At 41.9% G+C, this 23,065-nt stretch overlaps 2 protein-coding genes and 1 non-coding gene across 3 annotated transcripts in view; 2 read left to right on the forward strand and 1 right to left on the reverse strand.

Moving 5' to 3' along the window:
* Window positions 1–10,570, reverse strand: part of RIMKLB (ribosomal modification protein rimK like family member B) — a 94,479-nt gene extending 83,909 nt beyond the window's left edge. The window contains exon 1 of the mRNA XM_072954190.1: window positions 10,410–10,570. The gene's annotated coding sequence lies outside the window, so the exon portion shown is untranslated. The remainder of the gene's footprint in view (window positions 1–10,409) is intronic.
* On the forward strand, window positions 4,419–11,996 carry AICDA (activation induced cytidine deaminase). Its single transcript, XM_072954261.1, has 6 exons — window positions 4,419–4,426; window positions 8,163–8,318; window positions 9,100–9,247; window positions 10,573–10,846; window positions 11,135–11,250; window positions 11,630–11,996. Exons 1-6 carry the CDS (start codon window positions 4,419–4,421, stop codon window positions 11,681–11,683), a joined length of 756 nt encoding a protein of 251 aa, XP_072810362.1. The 3' UTR covers window positions 11,684–11,996.
* Window positions 7,577–7,649, forward strand: TRNAG-ACC (transfer RNA glycine (anticodon ACC)). Its single transcript has one exon. It is a non-coding gene; the product is annotated as a tRNA-Gly (tRNA).
* Window positions 11,997–23,065: the final 11,069 nt, after the last annotated feature.

Consider the following 23,065-nt stretch of genomic DNA (forward strand, 5'->3'; position numbering starts at 1 on the left):
AAATACAGTTGTTCTTTATAGAACAACTTCCATTTACTAGGCCACATGCTGAATGACTTCTTTATTTTTAACAGCCTTAAGATAATTTTTCAACTCTCTGGACCTCAATGGTCACATCTTAAAATTCAGATAATAGTTCCCAGCTCTTAGACTTAAATGAAATAATATATGTGACATGCTTCGCACAGAACCGGACTGAAAGTATGTTCACAATAAAGGTTAGCGATTATTACCTTTATTTATTCAAATTCTATTTATGGAGGGACTAAAACGTGACAATAGGCAGTACACAAAGACAATCACTAGGAAGTGGTGAAGACAATTTAAGTCCTCCTGTGTTTGATTACAAAAACCTAACTTTTCCCTCTATCCTATACTTTGTCTTTTATGTGCACAATCGATGAAGCTTTAATTAATTTTCCTATCAAAAATAACTCTTTCTTTAGCCTTTTGACAAGCCCCAGGCTTTTGATTAATACTTATTTGTTCTCTCAACCTCTAAGTCCCAGGCAGCTGCACAGCAGAAGTTGAGTAATTCCTGTATTTGTGTAAAAGATCTGTCCCTCAACTTCTTCACACCCCAGAGAAATTCAGTAATATGGCTGACAGTCAACCGAGAAAAAACAAAAATTGGGAAATGCAGAAGTTGAGGCACCCAAAAGACCACACTTTAACCCACGCGGAAACATCTTTGGGCTCTTTTTCAAAAACAACAAGGTATCATATTGAACAATCTACCTGGTGTCCAAAAATAGCGGCCTGGGGAGTCATTGTCTGAGCATCTTGGCTCTGAGACGCAGGAATGTACATTCTGGAGAATCCCAGGGGGCCTTCTGGCCTCATGCACTGGCCATAATGAAACCCCACCTTATGCTTCCCATGATGAAGGTTAACAGTGGTGAAGTCCAGGTGTCCAAGCCTTAACTCAGCTACCAGGGGCACAATTTCCAAGCCACATTGTTTCTGTTAAAAGTAAACCAACCAGGCTGTCCTGTGGTTTTCAACTTTTCAAGAGAAGCTGGTGAGGGGGAAAAGGTAGTCAGTAAGGAAAATAACTTTTTAAAATAACTGGAAAAAAAACCCCACTGAATTGTTTTTTTAATTCTGACTACTAACTCCAGATCTCCAGGAATGAAAAATGCTATTGTCACTCTAAGAGATGTGCTTTTCTTTAACAGTAGAAAGGTGAGCAGGAAATACAGCTTTCTCAGAAATAGTTGTGTTCTTATGCTGAGTAAATCATGCCTCTTTAGCAACTTTTTTTTGCAGCCATTATGCAAGTTATTTTGTTAGAAAGCTTTCCTTAAGAAGCTTATGAGAAATCTGAATAGCATCTCATTTTTGTCTGCCATCATTATTTGGTTAGGAGGCATCACTCAAACCAGAACAAGCCACTCATTGTTGCTGAAACTTAGGAAGCACGTCTTTAGAGTCCTGCCTTTGCTCATGCTGTTTCTGACACTCGGGGCAAAGATGAGAAATTGTATCGAGCACGTTCACATATTTCAGATACCCTGCTGTCACGCACGCACACAGTAAAGCTAAGGAGGTTCTTGGAATGACGCTATGGGGAAAGAATTCTTTCCCAACGCCATGCCTCTCATATGTAAAAGGTCTAGATCTAGGGCACAAGTTCATCTGCAAAGACTGTCCTCCGGGTGGGTGGCCATAGCTCAGTGGTAGAGTGCATGCTTAGCACTGGGTTCAGTCCCCAGTACCTCCATTTAAAAAAAAAAAAAGACTAGCCTCCAGAAATTCTCAGCTCCGAACACTTTATTAAAATTTTACCCATTTATCAAGGTCTCATCAAGCCCTAGGCCTATCGTGAAGCATCAGATGATGGATTCTTCTGCCTCTGAACTCACGGCACTGAGCGGGCGGCATGTGTCCCGTTACTAAGAGTAGGAGACCACTGTTCGAGATACCTTCGCAAGAATTCTCTGTAGAGAATATGGAACTCAGTTTGTTTTTCCCATTAAATTGCGCTACAAAGAAGAGAAAAATAAGAAACGCTAAGAATCGGAAGCTATAATCCCAAACCACCCATGTTACGCTGAAACTTCCCTGGAATCTGTGTTTTGCCTTTAACATGTACGTGATGCTCTACTGACTTGTGGGCCTGCCAGATGTGGGCTTACTCTCCAAACAGGGAAAATAAAAATTGCTATAATCTTCCATGTCGTGAGGAATTTTACTTTTTATATAAGGGTGCGAGAGGACAACAGGGAAAAGCTTTAAGTCTAGGGACTAGGGAAAACTAATGTGCATATTATAATATTCTACTCAAAATAATTTTCAGTAAAAACAGTTTCGCCCTAATCTTTGGAAAACCTTTGTGTTCTAGAATAGCATGACCTGTTGATCCTGTCGTTTTGACCCAGATTCAATCATAGCTCCAGATATGCCTAACCCATTCTGAGACACACAGGGCTAGGTGAATGCTAAGATTCCTTCAACTTCAACTTCAACTGCTATGATTCTGTAATTTTAATTTTAGTCTTTTATTGACATTTAATTCTTTTATATTGTCATTTAGTTAAGCTCAGCCTCATGCTTTCTCATAATAAGCCTTCCAAAGAGAAATATAAATTAGGGGAAGAGAAAAGGAAATGCCAGGGTGGTGGGATAGAGTTGAAATTATAGATACGGGGACAAGGGAAAGCCTCAACTATGAGGGAGTATGTGAGCAAAGACGTGAAATAAACATGGGATGAAGCCATAACGATGTGCAGGGAAGAGGAACCCAGCAAGCGCAAAGCTCCAAGGCAGACGTGTGAGCAAGGAGAAAGCAAGGCAGGGCGGATGGTAGAGGGTCCCCCCAGCCCTTGTGAGGATGCTGGCTTACTGAGAGAATGAGGAGCCGTGGAGAGTTCTGCCCACACGTGACGTGATCTGAAATGTTTGGAAGGGATTGCTGTGTGGAGAAGAGACTGTAATTGAAGAAAGGTGGAAGCAGGAAGACCAGTTAGTTGAGAAGCTAAACGCAATGATCCGGGTTGCTCAGACTGTGAGGTGGTGAAACGTGATCAATGCCCGGATTGATTCTGCAAGTAGAGTCAGTAGGGTTTGCTAACGGACTGGGCGCGGGTTTAAAAGGAAGAGAGCAATCAGGGAGATGGCCAGGTTGAGCCCTGGGAAGAATGCCATTGCCCCTGAGACAGGGAAGGTGGCGGGGTGTGGGGAGAGCAGGTGCTCCGTGTGAGCCATGTTTGAAAAGCCCGTGAGACATCCAGACGGAGGTGCAGAAACGGAAGGTGGACATACCTGCCCCAAGTTCGAGGGAGCACTCTGGACGAGGACTATGGATTTGGTGATCGTCGATGTATAATCAGTATTCAGAGCCTTGAGCAGGAAGACAGCAGGGGCCCTCGCTGCTTTGCTGACTATTTGTATCCCCAGCTCCTAGCAGAGTCTCTGTCATCTGATAGGTATTAAATCTCCTTTGGATAAGTAAATAGAATGCAGACGGACTCGGGTAGGAGAGAGGAGCAGCACCTTCAATAGACCGGCTTGCACGAGGAAAGGAACTTAAAGCCTCTTGTTTGAAAAACTGAACCTGTTTTCCAAGTTCAATGCACTCATTTAGATGCTGATTCTGTCTGATGAAATAAACAATTTTTTTTTATGTTGGAGAGGCTGCTGCTTCTGAGTTCAAATTCATACGGCTTTTGTGGAAAAGATGGGTTTTAGGCAAAAATTACTTTCTGGTGTAATCATCTAGTCTTCAAAAATTTTTTTTGAAAAATAATAGGAGATTATTTAGGTGATGCTGCCATAGACAACAGGTGCCTGTGTGAGCCTAGCAATTTTTGGATTACAGTCAGGGAGAGAGAGAGAAAAAAAAAGAAAAAAAATCAGGTTTGGAAGGCAAAATTCCTACGTCCTCTACAACTGACTGAGCTGGCGTGCTCAGTCACAAAGCAGGAGCTGGTCTCCACTGAGGCTCAGAGATAACTGTGTAATTAAATGAGGGAAAAGATGCTTTTGGCTTACAGAACACAAGATGGTTTTTAAATAAGCATTATTATTACACTTTTAAAATTAAAGATATTGTCTATTAGCATGAGCCCAAGTTACAAAGGGTCTACCCCTCCTGTCTCCTTGTCTTTATTACCAGAGGAACACAGACTGAATTTTTCCAGAAACAGCCCTAAAGGAACCTATACATTAAGCAGACCATTTTACCTATGGGATTCTGCCTCTGACAGCCCCGCCCATCTTCACTGGACCCAAACAGGAGGAAGGCTGCTGGGGTACCTGGTGGTGGTGATGCTCTTGGGGGAGGAGCCCAAGGGGTTAAGTTTAAATTTGAATGTGAGGGGCCAATGCACTGTCAGTCATTGCAGCAGCAGAGAGGAGGCAAGCTTTCCTTGGCTTAGGACTGTCAAGGAGCCAAGAGAGCCACCCTGGATTCCACCATGGACAGGTAAAGCAGGCTGCTTGTGGGTGGTTGCCTTGGCCTCTGTCCCAGAGCCAATGGGAGTACTTTGATGAGTAGCTGGTCCTTTCTCCCCTGTCACTGTCTGACTCACAAGATCTGCTTGGGTCAAGATGCACACTTTTTTCTCTGGATCTGTCTCATCTTCTGTTCAGATATTACCTGCTCTCCGCCTAACTCTCCCTTTCTCTCTCCTTGCCACATTCAAAAGAAATTTTATGCACCATGTGTCGACATATCCTTGCACTTAGAGCTAGTTTATGGTAGTCATACTAACCCAGCAAATGTTAAGAGACTCAAATCATGAAAAGGTCACAGCAACACTATACTAAAAACAGTAGTGGTAATTGTAATAATTCTGTAAACCTTTAATTATAAAACCCCTTAAAGCAAAGCTTTCTTAGGGAGACGTTACTGAGTAATTAGGCAGTAAGGAAATTATTTTTAAATGTCTACATTCATAATTAATTGCTTGCAATTCACTATGACTGTGTCTATCATATTCAGTCAAGCAACTTATTGAATATTATAGGATCAGTTGTCAGGCAGTTAATGACATTTTTGCTATTTGCCTAGTCTTTCAATTCTTTCAGACGTAACTTACTTCTTGAACGTGTACTCTGTAAGATTTCTACAATGTCTCCATAAGTGAAGCTTATGACACTTAAGTTATTATCACAGAACTTATTCTATTTCTATTTTTATGATTACTGCAAATGCATGAAAATTTACACCAAATCCTTATATTTCATCTCCATTTAATTCTTTTGCAAAGAATTTAAACTATATAGCTAAGAATCTTCATGGTAGATTAAATGCTTTTCAGAAAATTTTGAGGGCAAAATGTCCAATGTCAGCTGAGTTTACAGTGAGATTTTGAAAACTAACCTGAGGTACTGAGAGAGGAAAACGGCTCAGTGGAGATGCTTGTAAATAATGAAATGCAAAGCCATGGTAAATCTGAGTTGACCTTCAGAGAAAGTCAGAGGAGGAGGAAAGATGAAATTCAACAGGAGAAAAAGGGAAATGTATGATTTTCATTCAGGAGAATCACATCAGCAGAGCAGAGACGTGCTGGCACGTGGGCAGGAGAGGATGGCTTTGTATGATTATTTTTAATCCGTTTGTCTCTGGTTTGCATTGACGGGGATGTAGCTCGGGTTCTGCCTCAGGGAACACAGCTGTCCTGAGCAGCTGTCAACCTGTGGGCCTGAAAACTGCCTCTGCTGAGTCCTTCGAACTCTAAAGAGAAAGCAGAGGAAAACAAGGTGCTGGGAACAGGCTCCCAGCTACAGTCAAAGGGACGCGATGGATCAAGAAAGTTAACAGGGCAGTCATGCAATTCGCCTTGCTGTGCCTGGTAACTTCTGATGGATCAGGACGAGTGTATTTTCACGGTGGGAAGGAGGTAGAAAGCCATCTCAGTCTCCTTCCCTACATCACGTCCTTTCCTACACTCCCAGAACACTTCCTCCTCCTCCAGGTAACAGCGCCCCCCCCCACCAGCAGTGCGGGCTTCAGTTCCCCACTGCCCCCACCTCTCGTCCACACAGCCCAAGAGGGCTGGTTAAATGTAAAAGGCATTTATTGCTAAGAGATGATGTTTACTCTATTTAAACCTGACTGCACCCCAAAGAAATATTTTTTCTTCTTCTTCAGTATTTATTAGGCATTTTTTGTTTGTTTGTTTGTTTGTTTGTTCATTTGTTTTTTGGAGGGGGGTAATTAGGTTTATTTGTTTATTTTTTTTATGGATGTACTGGGAATTGAATCCAGGACCTTGTGTATGCTCAGCATGCGCTCAACCGCTGTGAAGCATTTGCTATGCATTCGGTTTATGTAATATGCTGAGGGTGAGTATATGTTAATTAGTAAAAGCAATTATAACAGTGGTAGCGCTGTGCTGGTTACCATCGTAAATGCTTATCCCTTTAAAATAAAGCCAATTTTTATTAAATCTTCGTTAGCATCCATTTCAGATCCCTGCCAAAAATGCATTCTTCATTCTAAAATAATGTGGTTGATTAGTTTTTATATGGTTTGATATACATAATGTGTGCACTGGTGATACATCTAATTCTCTGCCTGAGGTTTTAAAGTGGATCCCAGTAAGTTTCACGCGTGTAAGGAAGATATTCAAACTGCAAAAGCTTTAAAATCGCTTGTCCTTGCTTTATTTATTTAATAAGGGTGACATTTGGGTCCTTGACATGAAAATTTAGGTACGTTTTCTGTATTCCATTAAAATATCAATAATCAACATGTGTCCATACATAGACTGGTATTTAAATGTAAGAAGCTTTATTCACAGTAGCCCCAGAGTGGAAACAATCCAAAGGTCCATAACATGTGAACAAATAAATGAAATGTGCTGTATCCATGCAATGGAACATTGCTTTGCAGTTAAAAAAAAAAAAAAAGAACAAACTATGCTGAAACATACAACACCAGGAATGAATGTCAGAGTCACAATGTGCTTAGTGAAAGAATTCAGATACAAAGGCAGAGATAACGTGTGCTTTATAGGAAATTCTAGGAATAATAAACAGTAATTTCTAGTTACAGAAAGCAGGTTTAGTGTCGGCTGGGAGAGAGGGGAAAAACTGAATGAAGAGGTATGTGAAGAAACTCGGGGGGAGGGGTGCCCTGAAAATGTTCTGTATCCTGATTGTGGTAGCAGTTTTGGGTGTTTACATCTGCCCATATTCATAGAACTTTACATTTTAAATGGGTGTAGTATGTAAATTATACCTCAATGTAAAAAAAAAAAGTTGTAAAAAGTTTCAATTCTCTTGCCAGCAAACCGTATTCAAATGACTGACTAGGTCATTACTTTTACAAGCCCCATGCACTTCTGATCAATGCCATGAGATGGCGCACAAATTGGATAACTACATTTCTGGAAAAGACTAGGAACCAAAACCAGGGTGCTTTGGCTTCAACCACACTGTATCCATGTTCACAACAGCAAAGAAACTTGTGGTAGCAGAGAGTATATTCACAAGTTCAACTCAACTTAGAGCTTATGATTTGCAAGACACTGTGCTAGGAAACAATGAGGAAAAGCAATCTGTCCCTATGTGCAAACAACACAGCAAAGTATTTATTTTGCCAAGTTTAAGAAGCAGCAGAGTATGGGGAGGGTATAGCTCAATGGTAGAGTGAGTGCCTACCATGCACAAGGTCCTGGGTTCAATCCCCAGTACCTCCATTCAAGATAAATAAATAAGAACCTAATTACCTCCCCCAGCTAAAAATAAGAAAAAATTTAAATTTTTAATTTTTTAAAAAGCCCTAAGAAGTCCTGTAATTAAAAACCAGCAGAATATGAAATTGCAGATGAAATCAGCATAATCATGTAAATTTATGCCTATAAGAAAACTAGAAGGAAAAACCAGCATATTAACAGTAATTATCATTAGATAGTATGTCTAATTATCCTTGAACACTGGTATTCCAAATTTTTAAATTCTTTAATATTTAATTTTTTTAACTTTCTACTTTTTGTTAGTACTCAGGTTGACAACAGTCAAGGGTCGCTCTTAAACACATGACTCAAAGAGTGACACTTCCTGACTCAAAACACAGAAAGTCTAATTGAGAAGACAGAAATGTCAGCAATCAACTGGTAACAAAGGTTGACTGCTTTGACAAAGATAAGAGGGAGAACATAGAGAGCTCCTGGAGGGTTTTTCGTTGCTGTTAGTGTTCGATTTTTGCCTAGAAATTCTGGGACAGTGGCGGTGAGGAAGGTCTTCCTAGAAGAGCTGAAAGGTGGCTGGACAGAGAAAGCTGAAGGAAAGGAGACTCGGGCCAGGCGGTGGAGAAAAGAGGAAAAGAAGCAGGAAATGAGGCTAGAAAGGCAGGTTGACGTCCAAACGTAGAAGCTGGCCTCAGTAAGTACCACATTGAAGAGTTTGGAGCTTATTCCGTGGGAAGAAGTTACGCGCTTTTCGGCACAGGGGTGACAGGCTCATGCCTGGGGTTTTGTGAGCTCCCTCAGGTGCAATGTGGGAAGTGTTACTTTGAAGGGACTGGAGGCAGGGAGACCAATGAAAAGGTTGGGACAATGGATAAAGGGAAAGATTAGGGCTTAGACTGAAGCAGAGAACAGAGAGGATAGGGCAGGTGCACTCCCAGAAATATTTGGAAGTTTGACTCATTACACTTAGATGATTAATTAAATATGAGGAGTGAATGGGACAGAACCAGATGATCCCCAAGCTCTTGGCCTGGTCACCTGGGGTGGAAAGTCAGCAGAGGAGGCAGGACAGAGGGCTAACTGAGGACTACTGTTTTGAGCACATTGAGTTTGAGGTACATGCTGGACATGTAGGTAGGGACTGGAAAGGAAACCTGAACAGATCTTTATGGGACTGGGGAACAGGTTTGTAATTCCAAGCTGTCAGCAGCTACAAGGCAGCCCCGGGAGACTGTCCTGTGAGCTCATGTGGCTTTGGGATTCTTGCTGTCTCTCAGCTGGTCTTAAATACAAGCATGAAAAGGGGTTTGTAATGGATTCCAAGCTCAGTGAGTCTCAGGCATCCAACAAAGGAAGCAAGAGCATCTTCTCTGATTTGGCCCAAGTATTACAGAGTCTTCTAAAAGCTGAAGGAAAGCCAGAAGCAGCCTTTCACTTTCTCCCCGCCTCTCGCCCACAGCCTCCTGATGAAGCAGAGGAAGTTTCTTTACCACTTCAAAAACGTGCGCTGGGCTAGGGGCCGCCACGAGACCTACTTGTGCTATGTGGTGAAGCGGCGAGACAGTGCCACCTCCTTCTCACTGGACTTCGGGCACCTTCGAAACCAGGTATCAACATTTGCTTCCCAGGCAGTTGAAAGCAGAGCTGAGGGCACTTTTAAAGCCACCTGCTGATGGCACTACTTTCAGCCTGTTTCCTTTGTGTCGCCACTAGATTCCTCAAATCTCTTTTCTGCAATACTAAGCGGACTTGCTATGTCTCAGTATTGTGGTTATTATTACAGGCATGGGGATCATACAAAGAGCAAGCACATTACTGGTGGACCTCGGAGATATTGCAGGTTTGGTTCCAGACCAGTGCAGAAAAGCAAACATTGCAGTAAAGGCCCACGAATCTGTTGATTTCCCAGTGTATATAAAATATATATACTATACTTTAATTCTTTATGCAGTAGCATTAAATCGTTAAAAAAAAAACTATGTACATACCTTAATTGTTTAAGTTCATTACTAAAGATTGCTAACCATCATCTGAGCCTTCAGCAGGTCATAGTAGTAATAAAGATCACCATATCAGATACAATAATGGAAAGTTTGAAATTTGCAAGAATTACCAAAATGTGACAGAGACACAAAGTGAGCAAAGTGCTATGGAAAGAAATGGCCCCGATAGACTTGCTTGAGGCAGGATTGCCACAGGTCTTCAAAATGCCGTATCTAGGTATCTAGTCCGGGAGGGTATAGCTCAGTGGCAGAGCGCATGCTTAGCATGCATGAAATCCTGGGTTCAATCCCCATGATCTCCATTAAAATAAATAAATAAACCTAATTACCTCCCCTACCCACTGCTCCCCCCCGCCAAAACAAACGCAGTATCTGCAAAGTCCAACAAAGCCAAGTGCAATAAAACAAGGTGTGCCTGATTTAATGGCTCTTAGGCCCAGAGCAGTGCTGATTACCTGTCTTGTAACACCCCCCTGTTCGCCACGTCATAATTTAAATCTAGTCATCTGGTTGCCAACTGTCAATTCTCTGGCCTCCACCTCGTGGTTCGGTGTATTTCTACAACATTACGTCACCAGACACCCCCAAGCCATTTTCCTTCCCCTCAAAGGCAGAAAAAGTAACTTCACAACGTACATTAAGATCTTCACTGAGGCAGTGTGAGGCCTTCATCCACTCAACTCGCTTCACCCTCCCGCTCCCACAGAAGCCCCGAGCCTTTTCCCTCGCTAAAGCCCGAAGGGCAAGGGCCATGGAGCCCACCTACCCCTGTGCTCTTTTCAAGTAGTTGCTTGGCCTTCCTGCAACACCGCGGAACTGCAGACACTCCAGACCCGGTTACCGTGGGAGGGGGTGGGATTAAGCCCCTAAAGCTCCCGCACCGCGTGAACGTCAGCAACCACCGGCTGAGCCCCGCGCCCTCCCCGCAGGCGGGGTGCCACGTGGAACTGCTCTTCCTCCGCTACATCTCCGACTGGGACCTGGACCCCGGCCGGTGCTACCGCGTCACCTGGTTCACCTCGTGGAGCCCCTGCTACGACTGCGCGCGGCACGTGGCCGACTTTCTGAGAGGGTACCCCAACCTGAGTCTGAGGATCTTCACGGCGCGCCTCTACTTCTGCGACAAGGACCGCAAGGCGGAGCCCGAGGGGCTGCGGCGGCTGCACCGCGCGGGGGTCCAGATCGCCATCATGACCTTCAAAGGTGCGCGGGGAGGGGCCCTTCCGCCCGGCTCGGAAAAGCGGGGCTTGCGATTCAGACTGAGAAGAGCCAGTGGGGGGAGGCAGGGGGGAGAGTCCTAACTGAGTTCTAGTTTGCCTTTGGAGCCAAAACTTACCCACTAGAATCGGAGGAAATGAATTACTGGCTTTCTTGGACTCGAGGCCTTGGGGGCAATGAGAATTAAAAGGGGTCGGGGTAGGGACAGTTCTTTCTTTGCTCTTGATTTGAGATCTGAGCCATCTTCTACCCCTTTCCCTGTCTTTTTTAAAGATTATTTTTATTGCTGGAATACTTTTGTGGCAAATCGTGAAAAAACTTTCAAAGCCTGGGAGGGGCTGCATGAAAATTCGGTTCGTCTGTCCAGACAGCTTCGACGCATCCTTTTGGTAAGTAAGGCGCTTCTTGGCTTATTTTCTTACTCTCTCTACAGTCATCTTTTTCTGGAGCTACTAATATTTTCTTTTCTTATATTTCCTACGTTTTCGTGTGTGATTCATTCTCTCCTATTTTTCCTCTGATAAAAATATTTTCTCTTCGTCTTTTTGTTGTCATTTCTCCTACAATTGAGTTTAATCTTCTGTTGTTTCAGTTCAGAGCCCTCTGCTAAGATTTCTTTTCCTTCTCTTCTTTGCCCACTCCTGACTCTTCTCGAGATCTGTCTCCCTCCTGGTAGAATTCCTTCCTGGCTTCCTACTTCCTGGCCCTCTCCCTCTCAACTTCCTTCCTTCGGGAAACATTACAGAGCCACTCACTGTCTCTCCACAGCCCCTATATGAGGTGGACGACCTACGAGATGCATTTCGTACTTTGGGACTTTGATACCAAGCTCCAAGAACGTCACGTATCAAGAGATACCTCTGAAGATGGTGGGTGAAAGAACGATCCTTCAGGAATTCTGTTTTTCTTCAACTCTCACTCTGAGTTTAGGGGAGAAGTATTCATATATGACTTTAAAAAGATGTCTTTAAAATAGAGAAGGAACGCAGACCCACCAGGGTTAATGCCGCAACTGGTGCAGGCTTTAAAGGCAACACTGCCCCCTACTGGGAAACGACAGAACTGCATGGCCTGGGAGCATCTTAACGTCAATATTGTGACTTTTGAAACAGGAAGAAAGCAGAAGATAAATGCTTAAAAGTATGGTGAGAGGATCAAATGTTTTATAATCAGTATCCTTTAATATTTTATTTTTTCTGAGTTTTCAGTGGTGTTAATGATAAATTTTTCTACTCTTTTCCTTCGGGGTTCACTTTTTAAGTGAACAAACATCTGTCAGGCTGTGATCTATAGAACTTCCTAATGAGATAATCTGTGTGATTGTACCTGCCAAACCATCTCTTCAAAGCATTAATATCCAAGCACATGCTGTATGTACTCATTGTCTGAAGCATGTTTTTATGTTTGTAAAAGAGGATTTTTTTTCTTGGTGTGGAATACACAGGGTCACAGGTTCTTGTATAATAAAGGATCTTAAAATGAATCTGAGGGCTGTGAAGAAGACACTCTAAAAGTGAATTGATGCCCCAAGTAACAAATCTGCAAACAGATCCTTTTAAAGTCACAGCTTTGAAACCACACCTTTCCCATGTAACTAGAGAATGCTTGGAAGGCAGTTGCTTAAATGTTGAGAAAAGGAAAATCTGTTCTCTCTGGTGGGTCTTTGAACCTCAGCGATGCCAACCGGGTCAAGGTTTTCCCCCTTTTGCATGTATATGTCGCTTCTCTCAGAGAAATGCTGACTGTATAAGAGACAGTGACAAAAGAAAGTAATTGGGAGGGAAGGATGACAGAGCACTGCAAGAAAATAGTATTGTATCCAGTAAAACGGAGTGAGCCCACATGTCAAGATCATGCCCGTGTCCGTAACACTCCTTGACTGTGCGAAAACTACTCAGAAAAACCTGATCACTGTGCAGTGATTACTTAACAACCCTTGCAACGAAGAGAAACAGAGCCACAGGGCAAGCTGAATGCATAACTGTACCGTCTTACCTTTACTGTACCTAGTTTGTGAAAGAGTTAAATGTAAAATCCTTATTCATGTATTCATTCTTATTGTATGTTATGCTATGTAGTGTCTAATGTTATTATCATAATTTTTCTGATATATTGAAATGGATTCCTAATTTCTTGTAAATGTATACCTTTAGAAATGATTCTACTAGCAAAATATATCATTGTAACATAGTCTAATGTAACAACATTGCTATGAAACCATTCTCCTGATTTTGTTAATTTTTCCCACTGCAAATTTGATTCTGTCTTACTTCCATCAACTGAATAAATGATAACTTCAGAAATCTTGGAGATTAAATGCCAAATGAAAATAATTCCAAAAGTGATTTTTTAAAAGTTAAAATTACAAAGTCAGTATGATGGAATGGACTTCAGAGTCCTGTGCATCTGTGTTCAACCGACTTCTGACAAGGTGCCAGGAATATTCAGTGGGAGAAAGAACTCTTTTCAACAAAAGGTGCTGGGACAACTAGAAATTCATATGCAAAAGACTGAACATGGACCTCTACCACATGCCACATGCCACATGCAAAAATTAACTCAGTGTATCAAATATCTAAATCTAAGAACTTCCCTAATTAGTACCTGCTTCAGTCTGCTTTTTGAAAGTCAGGAAAAGCCTAGCAAACTACTGCCTTTTTCTACAAACAAGAAACAGGGGTCCCAGAGGAGCTTTTGTACCCAGGAGGGCTCCTTTCAGTTCCCCCTTTTCTTTGATATTCCTCAATCCTGAGAGGACCGAGGGTGGGACAGAAAGGGAATAAGCTTTGGACAGAGAGGTTAATCATAAACTCGGCAGGAGAACTTTCAAGGGGACTCAGTTTCAAATTCACAAAACAGGAAAAAAAATATATTAGCAACTATTTTATCCAGTGAGTCTAGTATCTGGAATATATAAAAGACTCTTACTACTCATAACAAAAGACAACCTAACTTAAGAGTGACCAAAAGACTCAAAAAGACATTTCTTCAAGGAAGATTTACAAATGGCTAAAAAGCATATGAAAAGCTCGAAGTCCTTAAGTCCTTAGGGACATGCAAATCAAAGCCACAATGAGATATCACTTATACCTACTAAGGATGACCATAAACACACAAAAAAATAATAACTGTTGTTGTTAGTGAGAATGTGGAAAGATCAGAACATATATTGGCTGGTGGAAATGTAAAACGTGCAGCCGCTATGAAAAACAGTTTGTTTCTCCAAAGTTAACATGTTAATTACTGGCTGATACAACAATTCCACGCTTTGTTCTCTCTCTAAAAGAATTAACAATCTATGCTCAAACAAAAACTTGTGCATGAATATTCTTGCAGCATTATTTGTTTGTAGTAGCCCGAAAGGGCAAAGACCCAAATGTCCATCAGCTGACACAGGGATAAACAAATTCAGTACATTCATCCATCCAAAGAGCAATGAAGCACTGATCCATCCTACAGCATGGACGAACCTTGAAAGCATGGTGCTAAGTGAAAGAAGCGTCTCATAAAAATGCACGGGGCCCGGACCCAGGCCAGAGCCGTCTCCACTGCCATTTGGGCTGCTGGCTCCCTGCTAGAGTGCTTTCTTTCCCCCCAGCGCTTTTCTTTCCTTCTCCTTCCTCCAGCATTTTCCTTCCTTTACCTCTTTTGAGAAATAAAAGCAGTTTTTGCTCTGTCCCTCTGCCTCAGCTATGAATTCTTTGCAGCCGGCACGCAAGGACCCACACTTTGGTGGACCTCCTAAGTTAGGGGTCTCACAATCCGCTAACATAGATAAACAGACCTTTTCTTTACATCTCCATATACATAAACACATATACATACGCGGGTATGCTCAGCCAAACCCAAACTATCAGCTGTGGTTCTCTCCAGAGAAAAACTGGGTGGGAATAGAGTGGGAGAAGGGGAACCGACACTTTCTACTCAGTTTACTTCTGCAAAACAGTGTAACTTGTAAATTTTTAATGATTAAAATTGAGGAAGAGAAAATACCGTTTCAAATCTAGGTCTCAGTATGAATTCATGATTTTTCTATTCTCCAGTGTTTACTTACAAATATACAGAATATTCCACTGCCTTAAGAAGAAGTTGAGAAGATTCTAGTAAAACAAGTCTAGCAGAGGATACAAGGGTCTTTGAGTCTCTAAACATTTTTCTTCTATTACCAATGATTTATAAAATGCTTTGAGAGCTGGACAATCTTCAGGAAAAAGAGTCGCTCAGTCGGGGTTTAACCAGAGAGAGAATCAGTAAGACGTACATATTACAGAAGTGACTCACGTGGCTGCAGGGGTTGCACCAGGATCTGAAACCTGCAGTGCAGGCTGGCGGGGAGGGCAGGCAGGGTTCCAGGGCAGAGCTGCAGTCCGCTGGTGGGCTCTTCCAGGAAAGCGTCTCAGTTCTGTTCTTATATCCTTAGACTAATTGAATTAGGCCTACCCAGATTATGTAAAACACTTGCAAGGAATGGATTATTGACTATAAACGTATCTACAAAATACTCCAGGACACCTGGATTCCTGCTTGATTGAATAACTAGCTTGGGCGGGAGGGTATAGCTCAGTGATAGAGCGCATGCCTAGCATGCCCGAGGTCCTGGGTTCAATCCCCAGTACCTCCATCAAATAGATAAACCTGATTAACATCTCCCCACCAAACAAGAAGAATAACTAGCCAAAACTGACAAAAAAAAAAAATGTGTCACAGCATCTATATGTAAAAAGCAAAACAAAACAAACACATCATCACAGAAAATTAACGCTTTCGAGGGCACACTGCATGCTTGTCATGGTACTAACTGCTTTGTCTACTTTAACTCACCCAGCCAACCTCATGGTGGATTTAAACTTACGTACCTGTGACTCTCAAAAAAGTCTCTACACATTTAGCTGCAGATAACAGAGACCAACTCAAGTTACTCATTAAAAAAAGGGGGGGGGAGGTTATTTTATAGTCACATGTAGCAATAACTCGCTAGCGACTAAGGTTTCCAGTGACTGGCTACTTTTTGTCTTTTTCAGGGACCTCGTGGCCTGTGTGTCTTAAGGTCTCCTTTTTCCCATAAGGGTTCCCTCTGTTCACCTCCCTGATTAGCTGATTTCCTCTTCTTACTCAACGTTGCTGCACCCTAATACCTTAGCTTGCAGACAACCCATCACGGATGCTTCTGTCTTGTCTCCTTTTTACTCTTAATGCTTATGGCTAATTGGTAATTTTTTTTCAAATTCCCCAAAGAGGGACAGTTTAATTGCCCCAACTTATCTTTTGGGTCATTCAAAGTATGTTATTACTAAGGTGGTGTCAAGTGGGAAATAGAAATGAGAGGCCTGAAACACTTTATAAAGACAATTTGAAAGGGTGAATCACTAGGCTAGACTAGAGAGTGAATCAAAAGCAAACTGCAGGTTTCTACACTGACTAGAGCTTTGCTCCTTCAGAACAGTTGTACTTGAGAGGAATATACTGCACCTGAGCCCCTGGGTCTCACTAAATGACCCTCCCTTGGCTGATTGGCTGTCTCTCCTACACCTGGTCCCATACGCCAGGTGCGTGTGGTCAAAGACGGCTTCCTAAGCAGGATATCCAGGAGGTTAATTTTTCTTTAATCTTTTAAAATGTATTTATAACTTTATTTATTCATTCATTCATTCATTCATTCATTTAATGGAAGTACTGGGGATTGAACCCAGGACTTTGTGGATGCTAAGCATGTGCTCACCACTGAGCAATACACACCCCACCCCCAGGAGCTTAATTTTTTTTTAAGTTTTAAATAATTTTAAAATTAAACCATTATGTACATAGAAAAAAATGCATGAATCCTAAGTGACAGTTTGAGAATGAATTTTCATGAATGTATGACAAACACCAAGCTCAAGAAGTAGAACATGACTAGCATTCCAAAAGCTTCCCTTTAAAAAGATAAATAAATAAAATAAACAGGAAAAAAAAAAGGAAAAAACAAAAAAGCCACAAAATCTCCCCTTACTCCTATCCCCAGCACTTTTGCTTAATTTAAATTAGTAGTGAAAAGTGGTAAGCATACACTTGGCCGAGAGAACAGCATGTTTGAAGACTGAGAGGTTTAAAGTAGCACAAGGTTTAAGGAGGTGCCACTAACGGTGGTGGGAGGGGAGGGTGGGTCAGGGGTGGTGATCACAAAAAACACTTTATTACGTTGAGGGGTTTAATTTTAAAACTGAAGGCTGTGGAGAATATCTGAAAGGGCTTTTTGAAAGAAGAAATTACTTGATCCAATTTTCCATTTAGAAACATTCTGGCAATAGTGTGGAGGAAGAATGAGAGGCGAGCCACTGGAGACTGGAAGGTTTCTCAAAATTGCATCCTGCAGAAAACGGATGCTGGCCCTTTAAGGCAGGGCTGGAGTCATGGAGAATGGAAGGAGTAGTGAATTCGAGGGAGCAGCACCTACCTTCTGCTAATTTGTTGTGGGAGAGGTTGCGACTGAGGGTGATGGAAGAAATTTTCACATATTGACGTATGGGGAAGTCATGCTGGCTTACACACGACTTCACTTTATGGTAAATAAAACTGCCTGTTCTGTGGCCTGTGAAGCATGCGTTGAACATCTGCTTTAACCATTAAAGAAAAGAATGTGTTTAAAACTCAAAATGGGGTAACTGTGGTGCAGGCATCCCAAATGGAGCTGGTGGCCATGGTGGCTGTGGCTTCAGACATGTTCCCACATCACTGAGAACTTGGATTTTCTGAACTGTATCAGACTCAAGCCATTATCAAACCAACATCGACTAGCAGCTGCCCACTGCAACCTTTCGGCCTCAAGGTCTCCCCTTGTAAATAGGCAACCATCGCGGACTCCAACCAACCGCTGCTTGGTGTTATCCTCGCGAATTGCTCAAGCTACCGTGTACTGTATCGCCAGCCCACCCACCAGCTTTTCTACTTGACAAGTGAAAGCATCAGTACCAAGAGACACCAAGAGATAATCCAAGCTGGAGACGCTGACCGGTTTGCTTCTTGATATGTCTCTCTCATCTCTGGTCCAAACTAGAAGACTGCCTCCCCACCCCTGCCTTTTCTTTTTTTAAAGCTACTGAAAGTGATGGAGTCAAAAAGCCCTTTGGATTCCCATCTTCAACAACCCTTCTCTGTTACGATACATACTTCCTGGGCCCTGTAGCTCACAAATCAGCATCCAGCCCCAACAAAAATTAAAAAACAGAGTTGATGCCTGGAGGAAGGACTTCCTCTGAATCCTTGAGCATCTCTAATACTTGGTGCTGTGGGAAGAGCCCGTGACATAAAGACAGGTTCTGGGGACTTGCTCTCCAGAGCTAGGTACACAAGAGTTGCCCCTAGGTTCCGCTCCATACAGGTGTCTGCTTTATTCCTGGCTCTATAAACCACAACAACTCACTAATATACACGTCCATGTGCTTGTCTACAAATATAATCATCAAATATTGCCAATACCTACAAAATCTGGGAAGAGCAAGAACATGTTTCCTGTTGATTTCATAAACACAGAATCCTGGCAAGAACACTTCTAACTATTTACAAGGCAAGGAGAGTTTAAGGAAGCCAAAAAGAGATAGCAAAGTGCCCTGGGGCTAGAATGGCTCAGGAGCCGTCCCATCTCTTGGCTGAGGGACCAGAAAAGGTGTGATTACCAGAATCTGGAAGAGTTAGGTGTTGAAAGAGAGGGCCAGCTCAGGACAGAACTTGTCTGAAGTCACACGCCATCAGGGAGACAGGCACAAAGTCTGGCTGGCTCAACGCATAACAAGCTATTCTAATCTTTGAACCATGATATCTACACAGTCCAAATAACCACCACTGAGTGTTAAAATCAAATAAATTCTGCCCCTAGAGTTTTAAAGCTGTCATGTTCCATGAAATTTGGTTTCTTTTTCCTTCTAATTTAAATCCCATGGGGGCTTCATGTACCCTTTATCATAGATGAGATCTGAGTTGGAAATTAAGCCAAGAGGGGTAATTTATACTAAAATCAGTGAGCTACAGAAGTTTGCAAAGGCCTTCATAAAGATTGATGAAGTTGAACTAGTCTTTTTTTTTAACATTTTTTATTGACTTATAATCATTTTACAATGTTGTGTCAAATTCCAGTGTTCAGCACAATTTTTCAGTCATTCATGGACATATACACATTCATTGTCAGATTTTTTTCTCTGTGAGTTATCATAACATTTTGTGTATATTTCCCTGTGCTATACAGTGTAATCTTGAACTAGTCTTAAAAACACAAAATCAGTCAATGGTAAAATAAAATTAGAAGTAAACTATGGTGATCATATCTATGTGGAGTACAAATTCCAAGACATTTTTTTTCCCAAGAAGGTTTCAATGGCTATTCCTAATGAAATATTTTCACACTGGTTCACACAAAGATAAGAGTTCATAAGTATTTACTACAAAATAAATATGGCCAGTAACTTCACAGCAACGGAAAAGAGCTCGGAATTCCGTCCTGTGTCCCAGGATGATTCAGCCCTCCATAATTTTAATTTATTCAAGTCACTGCGAATCTTTCTTTGACACAACGCCAAGGGCTCTCATTCAGGCTCCTGTAGACATTGAGAATTCTGTTATAAAACAGTTACTCCAGATGATTGAGCATATGCTTATGTGAAAGGTTGTAATTTCTCTCTGATAATATAAGAACCTCAGTTTGAGAAACACTGCCTTGGCCAGTTTTAGAGAATGTCCGTTCTCAGCAAGTATAGAGTCTCAGTGAAGCTAAAGGACTGTCATGAAGACTGGAAATGTGAATGGCATTCTTATTACTATATTGTGAAAAAATTCTATACTTTTTCATGGGCAGCTCAAAATTCATCACCCACGTCTGTACACGGATACACATACCAGTGTTCATTCACTCTGAGTTCTAGGATGAGGAGGTAGGTGTACAGGAAATGATTCAAGTGTGTTGGTTCCTTTGTCTCTGGCTCCTATGGGGTAAATTATCTCTAGTAATTAGGCAATAAAAGAACGGCTGTCCAAGCACATGTAGACTCTTCTGTCTCAGAAAACTCATTTTGTACTTTAAAGCGGGTAACAGATCTTTCATGATGACGCTTAAAAATATTAGATCAGAAAACATGTCACACTAAGGTGCTGATTCCAGGTATAATGAAAGGACACGTTGCACTAAACAGCAGAACAAGGATCCACACAGCACGTTACCTTCAGGGGATAGTCCTGAGTTGTAAAATCTGGAGGGAAATAAATCTGCTATGTAAGGAAAGTTGGGAGAAATGCTCGTTTTGTCATAAAGGACTGCTTCCCCTGTGGTGAGGCAGTATCATGGCACGACAAGAAGCTTCAGCTCCGCAGGCCGAGTGGTTTAAGACTTGGGAGCTACGTGATCTCGGTCAAATTATTTGCACCTATGTTTCCCCATTTATAAAGTGGGTATGATAGTATTTACATAGTTGGGGCAATTGTTAAGATTAAATGAGTTCCCATATATACTCCACTTACAACAGTATCTGGCACATTTTATATATATATATATATATATATATATATATATATATATATATATAAAAAAAATTTTTTTTACTGTTTTTATTATTTCTCCCCATTGAACCCAGTACATATTCTCGAGTACATATAAAACTCGATTGCGCTGTTTGTCTACAAGCCTGCCTCTACTAACTAGACTGAACCTTGTAGGTTTACCGAGAACCTGTGGTATATTTGGAAGAAAAACCACTTAATCTGTAACTTCAGAGCTGGGGGGGGGGAAGTCAGGATTAGAGACATAGTTATGGAATCACAAATAATAATAACTACCATTTATTGAGTTCTTATTCTATTCCAAGCTGTTCTGAAGGCTTTACAGATACTATGTTATTTGACTCCTATAATAACTCGATGATGCAAGTACTTTGTGATTCTTATTTTACAGCGGAGGACAGTGAAACACAAAAGGTGAAGAAATTTGCCCCAGGTCACGCAGCAGAGGTAACAGAGCAGGAGGTGGAGCAGTTGGGAGGTTCTTCTACCTAGCAGACACCACGTTATTATAGACTATTTACATGTTGCACATTGGGCTGACGTTCATCGGTACAACAGACTGCGGACAGGCTGCCTGACTGGTTGATGCCCTGTTCTGACTTAGCTGGTACTTGAATGATTCAGCTGTTTCTTTACTGTGATGATCAGTCTTGATTACAGGTGACAGTTTAAGATATGGAACTAGATGAGATGTCCTGGGAAGTGTGTTTATACAGTATGAGAATTCATGGGTATTCGAGCACCATGAAAGCCAAGACGGGGTCTGTTTTACTCATGGCTATATTCCCAGAATGGTTTTACTCAATCTATTGAATGAATGAACGAGAGGTGATAATGTTATGAAACACCAATGTTTCAGTGATGGACAAAGTAAGACACGCCTAAGAAGAAAACCGAGAAGCAAGAGGCCAGGAGACAATAGGTCATGGATGTCAAAGATTTCCAAGCATAATGTAGTGAAACACACGAACGATGCGAATAGGTACAGGAAGATGAAGATTGAAGAGAGCCCACTGGTGTCCTTAGCAAAGCTTTTACAAAGGAGTTGAGGGGCAGAAGATGAGGAGATAGAATGAGAAGAGCTATTGTTTCAAGAAGAATGTGGCTGGGAAGAAATGGACACTTGAGAACAGCACATAATTGGAGAGTGGTGGGAGGGTTACCGGTTTTTATCCGGCAGCATTTTCATCAGTGACATTTTACAATTTCTGATAGATCTTTAGGAACTTATACATATTATTCTACAGTTTATCTAATAGAAGAAACATGCAAGAAAACCAAGAAAATTCTGGAAAAGAAGACGAACGATGGAGCTTGCCTCTTAGTTTCTTGACCTCCCCCTTTCTGTTTTTCTGCTAGAACTCAGCCAGACTCCCTTGGTCATTATTCTCAGCAATGGTATCAGTTGTAGCTACTTCTCTTTAAAAATAGTTAACCGGTCCTATATCTGACCATAATATACCATTCTTCAAGCTTGATTGTTTGAATACACCCGCTACAACTATTTAATGATCTTATCAAGATTTCCAGTTCATTGACCGCTTTGACTTTTCACAACCTACCAACCCTCTCCTCTCCTCATTCTCTTTCTTTTTTTTTTTCCTTTCTTTCCCCCCATCCCCGCCCCGGGGTGGGGATTTAATTGAGTTTGTTTATTCATTTTTTGATGGAAGTACTGGGGATTGAACCCAGGACCTCAAGCATGCTAAGCAGGTGCTCTACCACTGAGCTACACTCACTCCCTTTCATTCTCTTTCTTATCCAGCTCAGAGACTGACTTATCAGAGAAAAATTTTTGCCCTCATTCTTTTTACTGCTCCCATCTGCCAAAACCCTGAAACTGGCTAACTGTCAGCCTTCTCCATACCAGCACCTTAGCTGCTCAGTGCAACGAGAAAATGCCACACAATAAGACAGACTAAAGACTATAAATTTATAACTAAATATAGTGAATCTACTTATTTCTCTTGTCAACTCACTCTCCCCACCTTGAGTGGAAGAGGATGGAGATGAGGAAATATATTTATACTTTGGTAGAGGGAAAAGTCTAAGCATTGTCAAATAACAAAAATAAAACAATCCAATAACCAGTTGGAGGCCCTTTACTCAAGGGAAAACAAACCGTGAATTGGAAGCATACAGTGCCTCACATGCAGGGGAGAACTCTTCCCCAGGGATGTTTGGGCAAGAGCGAGTTTATGGAGTGTTACAGTAGCAACTTGGAAGCAGGGCATGCACGACGGGCCAGGAGGTCAAGGCTGTCCTTGTAAGGCTGGCAGGTCCTATTTTCTAGCCAAGAGAGAATCGTGACTGGTGTACATTAGGTTTCTGGGACAGTGAGGCATTTCCTGTTTAAGTGTGGACTGACTGAAGTTTGGTGGCTTGGGCCAGCCTCCATTTTTGTGGGTCCCTAAATTAGGTTCTGAACCTTAACACTGCTAGGAAGAGGTTTCCTGCACACACACCACCAAACAATGCTCAGGACACCAGCTTGGTGTCCTACAATTCAACTCAACTCTAACACTACCTACCTGGGGACAGCATAGGATTCCACAGGTTAAGACTGCCTCCCACCCCCAACCCCACTGCTGGACTTCAGACACCAATTATAAGCTCAGATTATGTGCTTCTGACTAACTACACACTGAAGGTTCCAACAACCCCCTTCAACCTAGGATGCCA

This window comes from Vicugna pacos, chromosome 34 (assembly GCF_048564905.1).
Source record: "Vicugna pacos chromosome 34, VicPac4, whole genome shotgun sequence".
NCBI lineage: Eukaryota > Metazoa > Chordata > Mammalia > Artiodactyla > Camelidae > Vicugna > Vicugna pacos.

What these genes read in the sequence shown, in the direction of transcription:
- AICDA (XM_072954261.1), top strand. An exon ending in AGGCAGGTTGACGTCCAAAC is followed by an intron (nt 8,319 to 9,099) that starts GTAGAAGCTGGC and finishes TCTCGCCCACAG; the next exon opens with CCTCCTGATGAAGCAGAGGA. An exon ending in AGCTTCGACGCATCCTTTTG is followed by an intron (nt 11,251 to 11,629) that starts GTAAGTAAGGCG and finishes GTCTCTCCACAG; the next exon opens with CCCCTATATGAGGTGGACGA.